Source organism: Xenopus laevis, chromosome 9_10L (genome assembly GCF_017654675.1).
Source record: "Xenopus laevis strain J_2021 chromosome 9_10L, Xenopus_laevis_v10.1, whole genome shotgun sequence".
Lineage (NCBI taxonomy): Eukaryota > Metazoa > Chordata > Amphibia > Anura > Pipidae > Xenopus > Xenopus laevis.
The window spans coordinates 115594602-115613648 of NC_054387.1; the positions used below are offsets into that span (position 1 = coordinate 115594602).

A 19047-nucleotide genomic window follows, 5' to 3' on the forward strand; every position below is an offset into this window, starting at 1 on the left:
AAATTATCAAGTAGAAAATGAGGTTGGCCTGAAATATAAGCTGATACTACAGGGCTGATTATTCAATTCTGATGCTAATTGTACTGGTTTTCTGTACTGCTATGTACTAATTATCTGTATTAATTACTAATCAGCCTTATAGTGTGAGCTCAGTAAGTGACAGCAGCACAGAGCATGTGCAGTGAAACAGCAGAAAAGAAGATGGGGAGCTACTGGAGCATATTTAGAGTAGGGATGCACCGAATCCACTATTTTGGATTCAACCAAACCCCTGAATCCTTCGTGAGAGATTCGGCAGAATACCGAACCAAATCCTAATTTGCATACGCAAATTAGGGGTGGGAAGGGGAAAATATTTTTTACTTCCTTGTTTTGTGACAAAAAGTCACGCACTTTACCTCCCAACCCTAATTTGCACATGCTAATTAGGATACGATTCAGCCTGGCAGAAGGGTTCGGCAGAATCCTGCTGAAAAAGGCAGAATCCTGGCCGAATCCTCAGCCGAATCCTGGATTAGGTGCATCCCTAATTTAGAGGCACAAAGGGCTGCGGTTGCCTTGGGTTGGTAAAGAAACCCAAAACATAATGCAGGACATTTCTAGCTACTTCTTTAGTTAGGCTTTAGTCCTCCTTTAAGCCACACTGACAGAATGCAGATTGAAATTTCACAGGCATCCAGTCTCATAGAGTCACTGCAAATGTACCCCAAGCTCACTTTCAATCCAAACCTCAGTTTTGGCTGTCAGTTGCTTTTCTAAGCCGGCGTTGTCTGCTGAGGTGCCAATAGTAACTACAGGCAGCCACATGCTAATAATTTCCAGACTTACCCAATAAATCTGGACACAGAACTGCCCCAAACCCCAAGAGAAGCTGTATCTCACCATTGTTAAAGTCTATATATTTGGAGATCTTGTGCCAGGTCCTGTAGTAGAAGTGCCGAACCTGCTCCTTATTCTTTATTATGCTGGCCGGTTTGGCTTTCTTCTTGTATTTCAGGGCAATGTTGTTCTGAATGGCTTCAAAGTCCTTGCCATGCTGAGACGGAAAGCAGGTAAATAGCAGGTCAGCACTCACCATATGTACTGGCACACTAATTCTAATAAAGGACAATCCATAACTATCTCAAGAGCAGTGAACTTTAAATCATATATTCTTTAAGCAGTATACACCTTGAAGCAAATAAATGTCAACTGTATCATGACATCAACCAGGCCCGGACTGGCAATCTGTGGGTTCGGGCAAATGCCAGAGGGGCTGCTATAAGGTGCCATAGAAAGTCAGTATTTAGTGGGCTGGTGGGGGCTGTTTGGGCCTCTATGTGGGCTGATTGGGCCTCTGTGTACCTGAAATGACAGGGTGTATTTTGGTTCTCAGTCCAGACCTGACATCAACGGTAAAGCTGGCAGTTTAAATGCTTTAGGGATCAGTTATAACAACAAACATTCAGAACAGAAGTCTTTCATAAACAATACAGGATTAAAGCTTTGTGTAGCACTAGCACCAAGACCAACCGGCCACAGGCAGTCCAACTTACTTCATAAAGTGCCTCAAAGAATGTGTTTTTATCCTCTGTGCTCCAAGACTCCCATTGTCGTCTCACTTTTTTCTTGCTGCCTTCTTCCTTTTCCCCGCCCGATGGTGCTAGGTTGCGGCTGGATGTTTTAGGGGCATTGGGTGCCAGTCCTGTAGAGCAGCTAGGGGAAGATGGAGTGGCACTGTCCAGTCCTTAAAACACAAAATCAAAAGGTGCTTTATTAATAACGGATAAATGAAGCAGAAAATTAATAACGGATAAATGAAGCAGAAAAGCTGCCTTTGTGGTGAAATGAATTGCATCATGGCCTATTGTATTTGTAAAAAGCAGCTGGAATCCCCTTTTGTTTAAAGGGAAACAATACCACTGTTTTGACAAAAAATATATTCAGTTGGGCTTATGCGTAAAAGGTGTCTTCATTTTATTTGCTGGGCTACTGCAATGCATGAAAATATCCCTGGAAATTATCAAAGATTTTTCTTTAGTGCTGATATGCCCCTAAATTCATATATATATATATATATATATATATATATATATATATATATATATATATATATATATATATATATATATATATATATATATATATATATATGTATATGTATATATATTACTCACTGATAATAATGAATGTTTCCAGTGGCTCTTATAAATAAAGCAATTGGTATTAAAGGTTTAGTGTTCCTATAACACTTACATGAAGATCTTGGGAGGAGCGCTCCCTCGCTTATTATTAAATATACAGGGGTGGAATAGTAGTGGGACTGCAGAATGAAGTCAGCAGGTATTTTTAGCCTGAATATCCAACTCTGCGCACTTACAAAGAGCATCTTCTTCTTCCCAGCCCATCACACTCTGTGCCACCAAGTCTACTGGCACCTTGCCGCATCATTTCCAGTCGAACCCACAAACCCAAAGACTGTTCCCACCTCCAACTGCTGTCACATTACAACTCCCTGTAACAGGTGGATGTTGGGAGTTGTAGGGCAGTAACAGCTGGATGTCTGCAAGCTGAATCCTCCTCCTGAATAGCAAATTCGAAATGAAGCTCCATACTGCATGGCTGCTCTTAAATCGGTGTAGTCGGCAGCATACAGTACATGAAATTGCGGTTTAGATTTGTAGGATTTGATTGGGTCCATCCTTCAAAGCAACCTTTCTGATCCAATAAATATTTTTTTAAAAAATGCTGTTTCTGTATGCACTGGCATTCCATGTTTATACATTTAGTGAATTACAACTATCAAAGCTGGAGGTGTATTTTGTGAATCTCAACATCTGATGCCAATCTGTACTTGATGCAAGAGTTTTGGGTGGTATTAACGACACTATTTTAGAGTAAATTGGTATAAGAAACCTCGAAGCTGCTGTTAAGTCTAAGGCTAATGTCAGACGAAAAGTTTTTCTGCTGGGTTAATTGGCCTTTGTACACAAAATCCTCAAACCACATCATCTTTAGGTTAAATTTTACTATGGTATAGAATAGCCAGTAGTAAGCAACTTTTGAATTTTGAATTTGTCTTCATTATTTATTTATTTTTTATAGTTTTTGAATGATTTGCCTCCTTCTTCTGACTCTTTCCAGTTTTTAAATCGGGTTACTGACCCCATCTAAAAACGAATGCACTTTAAAGCTACAGATTTCTGGTTATTGCTATTTTTTGATTGCTCAACTAGACCAGACTACGGATGCACCGAATCCAGGATTCAGCCTTTTTCAGTAGGATTCGGCCTAACCGAATCCGCATATGCAAATTAGGGGCGGGAGGGAAATAGCGCAACTTTTTGTCTCAAAACAAGATAAACAGGGGAAAAATGTTTTTCCCCTTCCCACCCCTAATTTGCATATGCAAATTAGGATTACGATTTGGTTCGGTATTTGGTCAAGTCTTTCGCGAAGAATTCGGGGGTTCGGCCATATCCAAAATAGTGGATTTGGTGCATTTCTAAACCAGATAGCTGAAATTGTAAGCTGCTGAATAAACAATATTACAATATTACAAAGAAAAAGATTATTTTTAAAAAAAATTGGATTATTTGGATAAAATGGAGTCTATGGCAGACAGCCATTCAGTAATTCAGAGCTTTCTGGATATCGGGTTTCCGGATAATAATAAAAAGGTACCTTGTACCTACCCCAACCAAGATATAATTAATCCTTGGAAGCAAAACCAGCCTACTGGGATTATTTAATGTTGACTTGATTTTCTAGAACACTTAATTATGAAGATCCAAATTATGGAAAGATCTTTTATCTGGAAAACCCCAGGTCCCGAGCATTGTGTTTGTGTGTGTGTGTGTATAAATATATGCCAATTTGACAAGATTCTTTAATAGTAAAATTATGATCAAACAATCTTTTGTATTATATATGACATTTTCTTTCTTTTAAAAAGCTAAATTCATTATTGCCATTCTTATATGTTCAGTTACAAAAGGGAGAGATTTTTTTTCTTTACACACATGCACCTGGTACTACTGTGTAGGAAACAAAGCTTTTTTTTACCTTTTTCCTTCGAGAACAAAAAAAAGTAGGGATGCACAGAATCCACTATTTTGTATTCGGCCGAATACCGAACCGAATCTGTGCCATAATTTGCATATGCAAATTAAAGGCTGGGAAAGGAAATGTGGAAAAAAAATTTTTATTTCCTTGCTTTGTGCCCGAAAAGTCACATGATTTCCTGCCCTACCCATAATTTGCATATGCAAATTAGGATTCGGGTAAGGTTCGGCCAGGCACAAGGATTCGGACGAATTCTGAATCCTGTTGAAAAAGACTGAATCCTGAACCAAATCCTGGATTCGGTGCATCCCTTAAAAAAAGTAATATCAAACTCTGCAACTCTGCAAGTAATATCAAACTCTGCTTTACATAAGGAAACCAAAAAACAGCTCATTTGTATTGCAGGACAACTCTACAACAGTATAGGTTACGTGGGTATCAATCACACTACAGGTTTTAATGCCGCTGGATCAGAGCAGAGGGATCTAGTCTGATACTAGTCTGGGTCTGACTGACATTAAAACAATGTAACAGTCAATTCCCTTCCTAGCCTGTCAATCTGCTGCTTCTATCTGACAGTTTCAGGAGTCAGAGCCAGGAATGCAAAGACTATAAACAGACAGATAATGCATATTTACAACTAGTTGTTTTCAGATAGATCACCAGAAATAATGACTTTTTCCAATTACTTTCAATTTTCTATGTGTCATCGTTTTTCTAATAGTGCAGTGTAAAGTGTCTTTTTTTACCTTCTAAAGCAGCTCTGGGAGAGGGGGTCGCCGACTCTCTAAACGGTTCTAAATTGATACATTTAGTTGATACTTTTCTTTGTCCCTTGCTAATACTCCAGAGATGTTGCTGAGAAATGTATCAACTAAATGTTGCAAAATTGTAACAGTTGAAAGTCTGCACCTGAATTACTGAGCGGAGACATTCAACTTTAAACTTCGATTTTGAAAATCGAAGTTTAAATCGAAGTTTAAATCGAAGTTTAAATCGAATAAATCATGGAAAGTAATTGAAAAAAAAAGTCTTTATTGCTGGGGAACAATCTGAAAACAACTGAACTGAAAAAAAGTGTTTGGAAGGTGAACAACCCCTTTAACACTACTTTATACCCACTAAAAAAGTTGAATTCATGTATATTGAAAAGTTACTGAATGACAAATTGTGCCCAAAAAAATTGTTCAGACCAGCCAGTAGGGCTCTGGCGGCTTTAAATAAAAGTAAAAAAAATAGAAATAAAAAAACACAAGGGGGCTTATTTACCAAAACTCAAATTAATCTCAGATTTTTTTTTTAAGTCGACCAAACTCCCTTCCACGAATTGAACTCATTTGCCAATAATCTTTCTCGAAAAAATCCGAGTGACATCAATTGGTATTGTTCACAAATCTTTTCAAATATTTTGGTGATCCCTCACTCACTGTATTTAGGGTATCTCCGACAGAGTAGCAGCCCTGTCAAGCCACAAATCTTCCAAATCAGCTTCAGATAAACTCTGGAGAACCACAGCAGTTCAATGTGTCTTTATTTTTCACACAACATGTTTTGGATACAGATATCCTTAAAGCACTGCGTATCTTGACAGCGCTATATAAATAAATAATGATGATGGTCAGGTGCTTGTTGCATAGGAATTTCATAGGAATTGATTATTCTTATCAATTTTCTCACTTGAAGTTATTTAGGATAACTTAATTTTATTATAACTGCACTAGCACTTTATTTCATTTTTAGTACATTATTTATTCAATTAATTCTCCATACAAGTACGGTTGAACACTTATCAGAATTTTTTGTCAAACTTGATAATTACATAACACCAACTATTGGTGGGGTTTCTTTTTCTATTTTTTTTTTATAATCATTTGTATTTTCTGACTTTGTCAGACCTCAACCAATATCTGTAAAATAAAAAGTTGTTTTTGTTCGACTAAGGGAACCTAATTTGGGTTTTATTTTATGTAAAAATATCCACTTATACCCTTAATGGGACTGCACTAGGCAAATCCATTATGGAAAAGGACCTTGGAGTCCTTGTAGATGATAAACTTGGCTGTAGCAAGCAATGCCAGTCAGCAGCATCAAGGGCAAATAAGGTCTTGAGCTGTATTAAAAGAGTCACAGCAAGAAGCGGTCAATTCTCTTACTTTATAGAGCACTGGTAAGGCCCCAACTAGAATATACCGTACAGTTTTGGTTGCCATCACTTAAACAGGACATTATTGTATTAGAGAAGGTGCAGAGAAGGGCAACTAAGCTGGTAAAAGGTATGCGAAATCTTAGCTATGAGGAAAGGCTGGCCAAATTGGAGAAGAGGCGCTTAAGGGGTGATATGTTGACTATGTATAAATATATAAGGGGATCAATAATAATCTCTCTACTGCTTTATTTACCAGTAGGTCTTTCCAGCTGACACGAGGGCACCCATTCCGATTAGAAGAAAAGACGTTCCGCCTAAATATTCGGAAGGGTTTTTTTACAGAGCTGTGAAGATGTGGAATTCTCTCCCTGAATCAGTGGTACAGGCTAATGCATTAGATAGCTTTAAGAAGGGGTTGGATGGTGTTTAGCAAGTGAGGGAATACAGGGTTATGGGAGATAGCTCATAGTACAAGTTGACCCAGGGACTAGTCCGAGGCCATTTTACAGTCGGGAAGGAATTTTTTCCTCCTCTGGGGCAAGTTGGAGAGGCTTCAGATGGGGTTTTTTGCCTTCCTCTGGATCAACTGGCAGATAGGCAGGTTAAAAAAGTAAAAAGGTTCAACTTGATGGACGCGTGTCTTTTTTCAACTTAACTTGCTATGTTACTATGCTACCATATGCCATTCTCTATTATTTTACAATGTAATGAAGAAGAAAAGGGATGAACAAAACTGAAAGGTGAAAAAAACTGTAATTGGGGGATATGTCATGAAACGATACAGATAGTGAATATGAAATTATGTGTATCTTCATAAAGGGCATACAAACGTAACACTGCAAACAAAACCAGTGTATCAGGAGCATTTTTCCCCAATAAAAGCACTTTGCAGTCATAGCTACTGCCTTGGATTTGTCCTGCTTTCAATTTGGGTGTGGAGACAGGACACCTTGCAGGAGAATCCACCTACATATACTACAGATGAGCTACAGCCTATTTATAATTGATTTACCAAAACCAGTGTATTACATAAGGCAAGAGAATTCCGACCATTACTCAGCTGCGCACTACGTGGGAGTATCTAAAGTGCATGGGATTGTAGCTGCATAATGAAGCAGGATATTAGGGAATCCAGGCAAGTACTAAATGGAGAGAAATGTGCATATCTAGAACTGTATGACAGCTCCCCACAAAATAACTGCCCCAAAGTACTTACATGCAGTTGGCCCTTGCCTAGCTCTGCCTATTAAAAAGCCACTATGGAAGTGCTGCTTCACAGGCAGAAATACAGATTCTTGTTATTGTTCCTCCTTATTTTGCACTATTAGCAACAATACAGGTATGGGATCTGTTATCCGGAAACTCGGTACCCAGAAAGCTCCAAATTACGGGAAAGCCATCTCCAATAGAATCAATTATAATCAAATAATATTAAAAATATATTTCCATTTTCTTGTCCGTAATAACTCATCAATACCTTGTACTTGATCCCAACTTAGACATACAGTAGCACCCCCAAATGGTGTAAAATCCAGGAAAATGTAAAATCAGGGAAAAGTATATGCATAATATATAGGTGGGAACCACAAAACAACAATGTAAAATGAGGGGAAACTTAAAATCGGGTGATGTAAAATTGAGGTTTCACTGTAATCAAAGGGCTATAGGTGACTTTTAAGGCATTGTTCACCTTCCAAACACTTTTTTCAATTCAGCTGTTTTTAGATTATTCCCCAGAAATAAAGATTTTTTTCAATTACTTTCCATTCTTTATTTTTTACTGTTTTTCCAAAATCTAAGTTTAAAGTTGAATGTTCGTGTCTCTGGGGTTTGAGTCTGGCAGCTCAGTAATTCAGGTGCAGATTCTGAACTGTTACAATTTTGGAACATTTAGTTGATACATTTCTCAGCAGCATCTCTGGAGTATTAGCAAATATTGTATCAATTCTAACAGCTGCCTGTAATGAAACTCAGGGATTCTGCTCAGCAGGGACAAAGATAACAAATGTATCAACTAAATGTATCCATTTAGAACAGTTTCCAGGGTCAGCGACCCTCTGTTCTAGAGCTGCTTTAGAAGGTGAAAAATGACACTTTACACTTCAATATTAGAAAAACAGTCACATTTATAAAATACAAAGTAATTGGAAAAAGTCATTATTTCTAGTGAACTATCTGAAACTAACTAGTTGTTTGAAGGTGAACAAACTTTTTAATCCTTATTGGAATCAAAACCAGCCTTTTGGGGGTATTTAATGTTTAAATTAGTTTTTGTAGGCTTTTAAAGTGCAGAGAACCAAATTACAGAAAGATCCTTTATCTGGAAAACCCCAAGTCCCGAGCATTTTGGATAACAGGTCCCGTACCTGTACTATAGAATATATATCAGCTTGGTGTACGTCTCCAGACTCCTCGTAAAATAGCATGTTACAAAAACATATTTTAAATGGGAGTGGAATTTGGACGTGATCTGAAATAAAGGCTTGACCCAAAAAGAAAAAATGCTTACATGCCAAAAAAATTTTTGGGGTTCTGGCCATAAGGGAATTTACTTGCTCTCTTGCTTTTAAAACATGATAGTGGCAGTCAATAAATAGCCACAGGTACCTCTGAACACAATTCTTAATTTGGGGAGTATAACGTAAACGCAGTTTATACTTACACTTGGAGAGCTAAGAATTTTGTATTTAATTACCCTCCCTCAAAAAATATTGCCTAATGAAAAAAAATTATTAGTAGCTGTCCAATTGAGATTTATTATACCCCAACCCTGGAAATAGCTCAAAGCTCAGCTAAAACCTGTCGAGGTTATGTAGGAGTCAATGGCAGAAGTCCCTTGAACCATTTGAAGATATTAATAGCCTCTGTGATTGATGTTCAAGGTTTTTTTACCAATTCAAGGGTTTTTTTTGCCAAAAACTCGATTAAGTCGAGTTTTTGGGTTGTTAACTCCGAACTCGCTGAATAACGTTTTTCCACATTCAAGTTTTTTCTTAAATTAGAAACCATTCGATTTGTGGATTTATTCGAGGTAAATAAAACCTCTAACATAACCTTTGATAAAAAAAAAACCCAAAAACCCTAAATGTGATTTCTATTGAAAGCAGTATCTATCCCTTTCTATCCTCTGCACTGGCAGTTCTAACTTTTGAATCAAGGTAGCAGAAGTCCATTCGCTCAATAACTGACCTGTCATGGCTGCAGGAGAGCGGATTCTGCTACATTGTTTAAAGCGTACAGTAATGGTCAGCTATACCTTTTTTTATTATACAGGTATGGGACCCTTCATCCAGAATGCTCAGGAGCTGAGGTTTTCCAGATAATGGGGCTTTTCATAATTTGGATCTTCATACCTTAAGGGGGTTATGCAAAAATCATTTTTCAGAATTATTAAACCCCCGAGGATCGAAAAGTCTGAATCAGAAAATCCAGTATCTCTGACCTGTCGGGGTTGCATATAAGTCAATGGGAGAAGTCCCAATGATTTTTTGATGTGCGCTGGGTTTTGTGCAATACCCCAAAGTTTTTGGGCAAAAATCTAAGTTTTTCAGGTGAAAAATCAGAAAAAAATCATGACAATTGGATGAAAAAATCTGAAAAAAATTGTGAAAATCTGATTTATTTTTTTTTCCCCGCAAAGCAAATTTTACGGGAAAATGTAATAATAAACTTACAAAAAGTACAAAAAAAACCGAGCGAATTTGATTGCCGTTTGCAGCAGAAAATATTGAGATAAATTTGGACTTTGATAAATAACCCCCTAAGTCTACTAGAAAATCATGTAAACATAAAATAAACCCAATAGGCTAGTTTTACCTCCAATAAGGATTAATTATATCTTAGTTGGGATCCAGTACAAGGTACAGTTTTATTATTACAGACTAAAGGGAAATCATTTTTAAAAATTTGGATTATTTGATTATAATGGAGTCTATGGAAGACAGCCTTTCCGTAATTCAGAACTTTCTGGATAACGGGTTTTCATTTATGAATAGCTTTAAAACAATTGTAATGTTACTTATAATTCTCTATTTCATTTAGCAAGTTATATTTTTTATAAGTTCTTAGGGCACAATAGTTACCCAGTCAATCAGTATGACAGGACCATTCCAAGATTTGCACTGGACAGTGGTGGGTATAACAAAAAAGTGGTAAGGAGCAATGAGGGCAAACAAAAAAAGAAAATGGTGCATTTGTCCCATTTGGTATATGAACCCGTTTGGCCACCCATATTGAAATTCAAGTAGCTCTAATCTGCTCTTTCAGCTAATGAGCCAGACAAATGGATCTGGAGGGTCACACAGAAGCAGAGTAGAGGAACTGGCACATTAGATTTTGAGAACTGGGCCGCCTGCCCCAACCTGAAACGAGCAGAAAACTGGTCACACTTAATGGGCACATGTATGAAAAATCTAATTGGTGAGGTTTTATTCTCCTTCGAATAAACTCGCAATTTAAAAAAAAAAAATCAAATGTTTGATTATCTATTCAAAAATCTGAATATAAAAAAAACTTGATAGAATACAATAATAGAAAAAAAAACCACTCAAATCTGTTGAGTTTTCAAGCTCAAAATAACAACTTCCATTGAACATGAAAGCTTTTAGATGCAGAAAATTTACATTCAATTTCTTTGTGCTTAATACATACCAAACATTCAAGTTTTTGAAAATACAATTTGAATTTGAGAGTTTTTGCAGGAAAAAAAACAACAGAACGTGGCATGAATTTGAATATTGATAAATCACCCCCTTGATCACTAGCCCTAGCAGATGGCTTGCTTTGCTACACGTTCATGCAGAACACTTTATTTCGAACAAATGACTTCAGGGTCCTTCCGTGACATGGTTTAAGAAGCAAACAGAAAGGGGGGGGGGGGGGAGGTTGGTACAAAAAATACAGGTACTTCTTTTTAGGGATCCACCGAATCCACTATTTTGGATTTGGCAGAACCCCTGAATCCTACGCAAAAGATTTGGCCGAATGCTGAACCGGATCCTAATTTGCATATGCAAATTAGGGGTGGGAAGGGAAAACATTTTTTACTTCCTTGTTTTGTGACAAAAAGTCCCGCAATTTATCTCCCTGCCCCTAATTTGCATATGAAAATTTGAATTTTGGTTCGGCTGGGCAGAAGGATTCGGATGAATTAGGCAGAATACTGGATTCTGTGCATCCCTACTTCTTTTATTCTTAGAATTTTTAGGAACCCAAGCCTTTTTTTTTTTTTTATTCAATCAAATTCTAGACATTTGCTTTGTATGTGCCTATTATGCAGAAAGACTATGAGAGATGCTGTTAGTAAATATTATTAGAAAACCACTATATAGTAAGCTCTTTGGGGCAGGGACCTCATTCCAATTGTGTTTGGCAACTCCTAACACTTAAATATATATTCTCATCAATTAAACTATTGAAATACTATTGCTCTGTGAGGCTACGATTTTGTTGTTATCATCTTTCCATTTAGGACCTCTTCTATCTGCTGCTGAAATAGCAAACTGGAGAGCTAATAAAACAAACAAACAATAAACCCTAATAATTCACAAACAACAGAAAATGAAGAGCAACTGCAAACAATCCCATAATATAGCTGTCTTTATCATACTGATAAATACCCATGAAAAGGGTATTTAAAATGTGTTTCCCAGAGAAGAACAGGTTATTACTACTATTTAAAAACAAATGTATTTTGACTTATTCTTTCATTTTGGCAAATACGCGGTTTAGGGTTGTATATTTTATTTTAAAGGGGATCACTTCACAATTTTCATGTTTTTCGTTTAACTAAATAAAATGGATTTCTAAGCAACATTCCAATATACCATTCCATTTGTACTGGTACAGGTATGGGACCTGTAATCCAGAATGCTTGGGACCTGGGATTTTCCGAAATTTGGATCTCCATACTTTAAGGGTAGTATTTACTAAAACTCAAATTTTTTTGTTTTTAATTTAAACAAAAGTCGGCCTAACTCCCATCCACGAATTCATCAAGAAATCAGCTAAAAAAAGTCTCTTCAAAAGGATGCAACGATTTGAATTGTAGGATTTTTCCTAGTTTGACACCTGAATCACTCTATTTTTTCGAGTTGACACCCAAAATTCCAACTTTTTCAGGGACATCTGCCATTGACTTCTACGTGATCTCGACAGGTTTTAGCTGGAGTATTTTTGGATTTTTTGCAGCTTTGGGCTGTAATAAATCTCCCTCTAAAAAAAGACTTTGGGTTGTAATAAATCTCCCTGTAAAAAATCCCTCTAAAAATCCGAGTTTTACCCTTTAAAAACTTGACCACAAAATTATCGAGGTTTAATAAATATGCCCCTAAAGCTACTAAAAAAATATTCGATTAAGCACAATAGACTGGTTTTGCTTCCAATAAGGATTAATTATCTTAGTTGGGATCAAGTACAAGCTACTGTTTTATTATTATTACAGAGAAAAAGGAAATGATTTAAAAAAATGTAAATTATCTAATTAAAATAACGGATCCCCTACCTGTTCTGCTGCATTGTTTTTACTGAGCAGGGCCCTGTTTATGTTCTGTATTGAAAACGATCTGTATCTAATGTGTATATTTGTTGTATACACATCTCTATTGGCTAGTGCTGTGGAACATGTTGGTGCCTTTTCTTTTTTAACATAGATCATGGAGAAATCTTAAACAAAATATAAACATGTACTCATATTTGCAGAAACTTGAGTCAACAGTAAGCAAAAACAGCTTTCCAAAACAAAGAATTTAGCTACAGCATAACGAATTTGGTCAAAGCTATACCCGTTTTTTTTTTTCTTAAAGGAATACTGTCATCGGAAAACATGTTTTTTTCAAAACGCATCAGTTAATAGTGCTACTCCAACAGAATTCTGCACTGAAATCAATTTCTCAAAAGAGCAAACAGATTTTTTTATATTCAATTTTGAAATCTGACATGGGGCTAGACATTTTGTTAATTTCCCAGCTGCCCCCAGTCATGTGACTTGTGCCTGCACTTTAGGAGAGAAATGCTTTCTGGCAGGCTGCTGTTTTTCCTTCTCAATGTAACTGAATGTGTCTCAGTGGGACATGGGTTTTTACTATTGAGTGCTGTTCTTAGATCTACCAGGCAGCTGTTATCTTGTGATAGAAAGGAGGTAATTGCAGGAAGTCCACGGCAGCAAGCTGAGTCTGCAAGTGTATCTTTATTGGGGTAGTGAACAGCACACTACATGTTTCGGGCAAGGCCCTTTATCAAGTCTTGATAAAGGGCCTTGCCCAAAACATGTAGTGTGCTGTTCACTACCCCAATAAAGATACACTTGCAGACTCAGCTTGCTGCCGTGGACTTCCTGCAATTACCTCCTTTCTATCACATTGATGTATTAGGGTATCACCACAGGATACCCTGCAGGAGTACCACCAACACATCATACAACTTGCCAGAGTTCAGCCCTGCTACTTTTTAGCTGTTATCTTGTGTTAGGGAGCTGTTATCTGGTTACCTTCCCATTGTTCTTTTGTTTGGCTGCTGGGGGGGGAGGGGGGTGATATCACTCCAACTTGCAGTACAGCAGTAAAGAGTGATTGAAGTTTATCAGAGCACAAGTCACATGACTTGGGGCAGCTGGGAAATTGAGAATATGTCTAGCCCCATGTCAGATTTAAAAATTGAATATAAAAAAATATGTTTGCTCTTTTGAGAAATGGATTTCAGTGCAGAATTCTGCTGGAGCAGCACTATTAACTGATACATTTTGAAAAAAATGTTTTTTCCCCATGACAGTATCCCTTTAAAGGGGATGGAAATGCCAAAATAAAATACTGCCTAGTCATTTTAAACAGCTTTCCAATATACATAAATTCAGATCACTGGATGTTAAAAAAATGCTATTGCAAGTAGCATTTGTTTGTCCTTTTCTGCACTTCTGGTTCTAACTTTTGAAACAACGTAGCAGAAGTAAACTCTCCTCCAGCAAAGACACACAGTGCCGTGAATGCTTCTTCATCTATTATAATATATCTTCATCGTCTATTATCAGCTATAATCAAAAACACCTCAACAGAGAACAGAAGGGGCCAGACAGATATAACCAAGTTATATTTGAAAAAAAGTTGCACGGAAATACATTTTCATTAGAAGAGCTATATTTTGAAGATCACATCCCACTCCAAAATAAAAAGTAAATATGTATATAAATTTTAGATGAAAGATACTGCACATTAAATATGATTTCACATGGTGCCCTAAAATGCGTTCTACACAACCAAGGCATAAGGCAGACAATCTATGGCTCTACAGAAAAATATATAAATGGGCGTCAATAAGTTTAAAGCTAAAATATGGGAAATTATTTATTTTTTATTATAAATGTTATTATACATTTACACACATTTGTTTTTCTTTCAAATTGTTTTACAACAGGTATGGGATTCCTTATCTTGAAACCTCTAATTTACGGGAAGGCCATCTCCCACAGAATCCATTTTAAGCAAATATTTATAACTTTCTTAAATTATATATTTTTTTCGTCTGTAATAATAAAAGAATTGTTAAACATTTTTTTCTTTAAGCCAGGGCCAGACAATGGAGGATCTCGACCTGATTTTCTCCACAGGCCGAGGATCCACTGCCCCGCTGCGCTTCCACTGCACCCAGTAGCATTGTTTACACTCGGGTGCAAGCAGACGCAGTGAATTTCGGTGGCGAAACGCGACATTTTGCATTTCGTGCTGAAATCCGTGCACAGTTCAAAAGGCAAGGAGCGTAGCAAGGCAGCAGATTCTCCACCTGCAGGGAATGAGCAATGAAAAAACATTGTCTGGCCCTAGCCTTAGTAGACGGGAAGGCCTATTTACCTGAATTAAAATTTAGGAAATTAAAAAAAAAAAATTTATAATATTAATAAGCAAATATCGTTTGCCCATTTATTAAGAAATCAGAATATAAAAATACTCTAATACAACCATGAAATATAACTTGAATGTATCTAATTTGTAGTCTACCATTCATTTTTAATGGGTATGCAAATTTTACATTAAACAATAATTCAAGTTTATGAATTTTAGTGCAAAAAAATTTGAATTGTGTCTTAAATGCAAATTCAATCCAATTTTATCCAATACCATACATACTGTTGTACCTATTTTTTTTAAATGTAAAAAAAGGTCAGAATTGAACATATATTAGCCAAATAATGGCAACAGAGGACGAGAATAGTGAATGTCAAGCCATCTGGATATCCTGACTCAAAAAATACATATTGACTGTAGATAAAAAATTATTTATCATCATGTCATTAAAAAGGGATTATATATAGCTTCCTGATTAATATGACAGATTACATGACTTGCCCCTGCAGAGGCAGTAAAGCATAATGTATTATTAGCAGATCTGCATTTATACTGATGGGGAGGAGCTGTTATACTGCTTGCCGTGCTTAGGAATTTTAAGTTTATTGAATGTTGTGATCTGGGCTTTAAAACTAGATGGCGCTGTCTTGACAAGGCAACAAAATGGCATCTGCTATGCGTACATATAAACACAGCGCAGGTTATACAGGTATGGGATCTACTATACGGAATGCTTGGGACCTGGCATTTCCGGAAAAAGGTTTTGAATACCTTAGGGCTACTAAGAATTATTTAATTATTATATAAACCTGATAGAATTGTGTTGCCACCAATATGGATTAGTTACCATCAAGTACAAGGTAGTTATTTATTATAATTATTATAATAATAGAGAAATGGGGGATCCTTTAAAAAATTATTTTCTTAAAATGGACTCTACTGGAGATGGTATTCCCATAATTTGGAGCTCTCTAGATAACGGGTTTCCAGATAAGAGATGATTTATCAGTACCTTATAATTTACTCTTACAGTACTATATTGAATATTTATGGGATCCGTTATCCAGAAACCTGCTATCCAGAAGGCTCTGAATTACAGGGAATGCCATGTCCCATAGACTTCATTTTATCCAAATTTTTTAAAATTTTAAATATTGATAATTTTAATAAAAATGTTCCTGTTCTCTGTGATAATAAAACACCTTGTATCTGATCCAATATAATGAATCCTTATTGGAAGCAAAACCAGCGTATTGGGTTTATTTAATGTTTACATGATTTTCTAGTAGACTTTCAAGTATGAAGATCCAAATTATAGAAAGATCCGTTATTCGGAAAACCTCAGGTCCCAAGCATTCTGGATAACAGGTCCCATACGTGTACCTTGTACTTGATCCCAACTATGATATAATGAATCTTACTGGAAGCAAAACCAGCCTATTGGGTTTATTTAATGTTTACATGATTTTCTAGTAGATTTAAAGTATGAAGATCCAAATTATAGAAGGATCCATTATTCAGAAAACCCCAGGTCCCGAGCATTCTGGATAACAGGCCCCATACCTGTACCTTGTACTTGATCCCAACTAAGATATAATGAATACGTATTGGAAATATAACCAGCCTATTGGGTTAATTTAATGTTTACATGATTTTCTAGTAGATTTAAGGTGTGATGATAAAATTATCTGGAAAACCCCGGGTCCAGAGCATTCTGGATAACAGGTCCCATACCCGTATCCTTGTTTTATAGACGTTCTTAATTGTTCTAGAAGGTTGCACTCTAATCACGTGACCAAAAAATATATCTAAACAGTATACATCCACACATCTCTCTCTCTCTATATATTTATATACACACACACACACACACACACACACACACTAGACAGGTTTCTACCGTCAGGGATTAACTGCATGACAGACTGTGCATGAAACCTCTACAGATGGGGAATGAAATATAAAATAACAGCTTTTGAGAAGCAATTTAAATTCCGCTAACTCCAAAATATCAATTGCAAATGATTCATTAGCACACAATTAACGGCCCAAGTCTGTATTTAAAGATACGCCGATTGAGTGGACCTATAATAGTAATGCGCCATAAATGTTCCACAAAACATGCTTTATTTAGTAATGTGGCATTTGGATAAGGTGGGTAATTGGATTTTACCTTTAGATTTGGTGCTGGTGCCGGCTCCATCGCTGCAGGAATCCTTCCTGAGTCTCTTGGTGTGAGGCCTGACGCTGGACCTCAGAAAATGGCGCTGGTCTTGCTGGAGGTTGGAGGGTTCACTCGGGGTCAAAACCTGTTCGGGGTCCTGGCTGGGAGTGTCGGGAAGGGGTATATTACCCTCTTTTATGCTTTTTTCTTCCCCTTCTCCTGCTGCCTCTTCTTCCTCTTCAGCCTCTGGTGCTCTCTTGTTTGGCTTCTTTAACCTTTCCTCCCCACTCTTCAGCTTTACTGTCATCCTGGAGAAATAAAAAGACAGGCACAATATCAGAGCGGCACCAAATCAACATGGGGGGAGTAGGGGAAGGGCACCAGGGGGTAAAATACCAGAAAATGCCCCTGCCCAGGCACAAATAAGAAGAGAAAAAGAAGTTAGAGACAGACACAGAGAGAGATCCTGAACAACATGGCCGCCATTGTTAGTGACAAATCCTTCCCTACTGTCCCGGCTGAAAACCCCGGGTTAGATTCTCGTCCCAACTTCTCGGGATCAGGCTCCTGGCCGGGATAAAAAGCCTAGGGGTCCCGGGACAAGAGGCCGATGCCCAGAAGGGGTTTCCGAGGAGAAGGAAAGCGGGAGATCAGAGCTGGTTTTGTTGTTGCTTTTGCTGAGCAAGAAATCCCCGACATGATTATCAGGCATCAGCAGCAACCGCCTCGCTCTGTTCGCTCTCCCGCCCTGTAAAAGTGCTTTGGGGCGGCCGATTCGTACCCATTTCGGTTTCCCTCGCACCCCTGGGGGCTCTTCTTCCTTCTCACCATGGAGCCGGGTTTCTCCGAGCTCTGCTCCGCCCGGGATCCCTCATAATATCGGAGGAGGGAGCAGCTCAGCTCTGCGCCTTCGTCTCCTTTGCGTGTCTCTGGCTCAGGCTGAACAGGAGCCTCACACCAAATGCATTTTCTGCAGCCAGGCGCGCGGGAGTACCCGCATTCGCACCCCGATAACTCGGCAGCGCGGGGTCGCACAGACGCCAATCCAGGCTCGAAAGAAAGAGGAGATTCTCAGCTTTCAGACGAAGTTTCCCGATATTACGTGCGACCTTGCGATTTCAAACAGGGCGCTGCCAAAGCAGGGCCATCTCTGAGGGGTTTTGTGTTGGGAGCTGAACTTTGCTTTGCTACGTCATCAGCCTTGCAACGACGCCTGAACCCAAATTTGACCCTATTTCCCCACCTTAGTGTCACCCCACGAATTAAGCCTGTGCCCCCTTGTTGACAAACTACTGGAGAAGTTACTACCAGCCCCTGGAGTGGTTATTTCATAACAAACTCAGTTATTTGTTGTTATAACAGAGGCAGGGGCAGCTCCCACAAAATGGATGCACATTGGCTCTGCCAGGCATTTATTTCTATACATACATATATGATGGGGAGTCAGAACTCGCATTCATGAGATCAGAAGCAAAATATACAACTGACAGAAAGGAATAAACACAAACAACTGGACAGAGGCATGAACATGGGCAGCTCAGCCTAGATCCACTCCTTTAGCCAATAGGCACAACAGACATTACTTTCCCTTTAATCTGAGTAGAAATAAATCAGGTGGAAGGGAGGGTTATGGGAAAGGCATGATTGTGTAATAAGGAAGGGTGAGGAGCAACACTGGCATGATCACTGTCTCCCAGCAGTCACCCTCGAACATGCCAAATACCATGGGCAACTATGGCAAATACAAGAGAAAGCACTATGATAACAGCATTTGGGGAATATCAGCTGACTATATATTCAGGTTATAACTCTCTCTTTTGTTGATATGGAACTACAACTGCCAGAATTCTAGGAAAGTG

General features: G+C 37.9%; 1 protein-coding gene across 4 annotated transcripts in view; it reads right to left on the reverse strand.

Moving 5' to 3' along the window:
* Nucleotides 1–18514, reverse strand: part of cramp1.L (cramped chromatin regulator homolog 1 L homeolog) — a 47033-nt gene extending 28519 nt beyond the window's left edge. Inside the window, exons 1-4 of one of the 4 annotated variants that reach the window (XM_041576914.1) lie at nucleotides 17970–18514; nucleotides 17198–17496; nucleotides 1536–1726; nucleotides 883–1036 (exon numbers count right to left, since the gene is read on the reverse strand). In XM_041576914.1, coding sequence (XP_041432848.1) covers nucleotides 883–1036; nucleotides 1536–1726; nucleotides 17198–17496; nucleotides 17970–18019 — 694 coding nt within the window. In that variant the 5' untranslated portion in view covers nucleotides 18020–18514. Of the gene's footprint in view, nucleotides 1–882; nucleotides 1037–1535; nucleotides 1727–17197; nucleotides 17497–17969 lie in introns of those variants that run through there. The other 3 variants (XM_041576913.1, XM_041576912.1, XM_041576915.1) reach the window with 3 other exon arrangements.
* Between the last annotated feature and the right edge of the window lie 533 nt (nucleotides 18515–19047).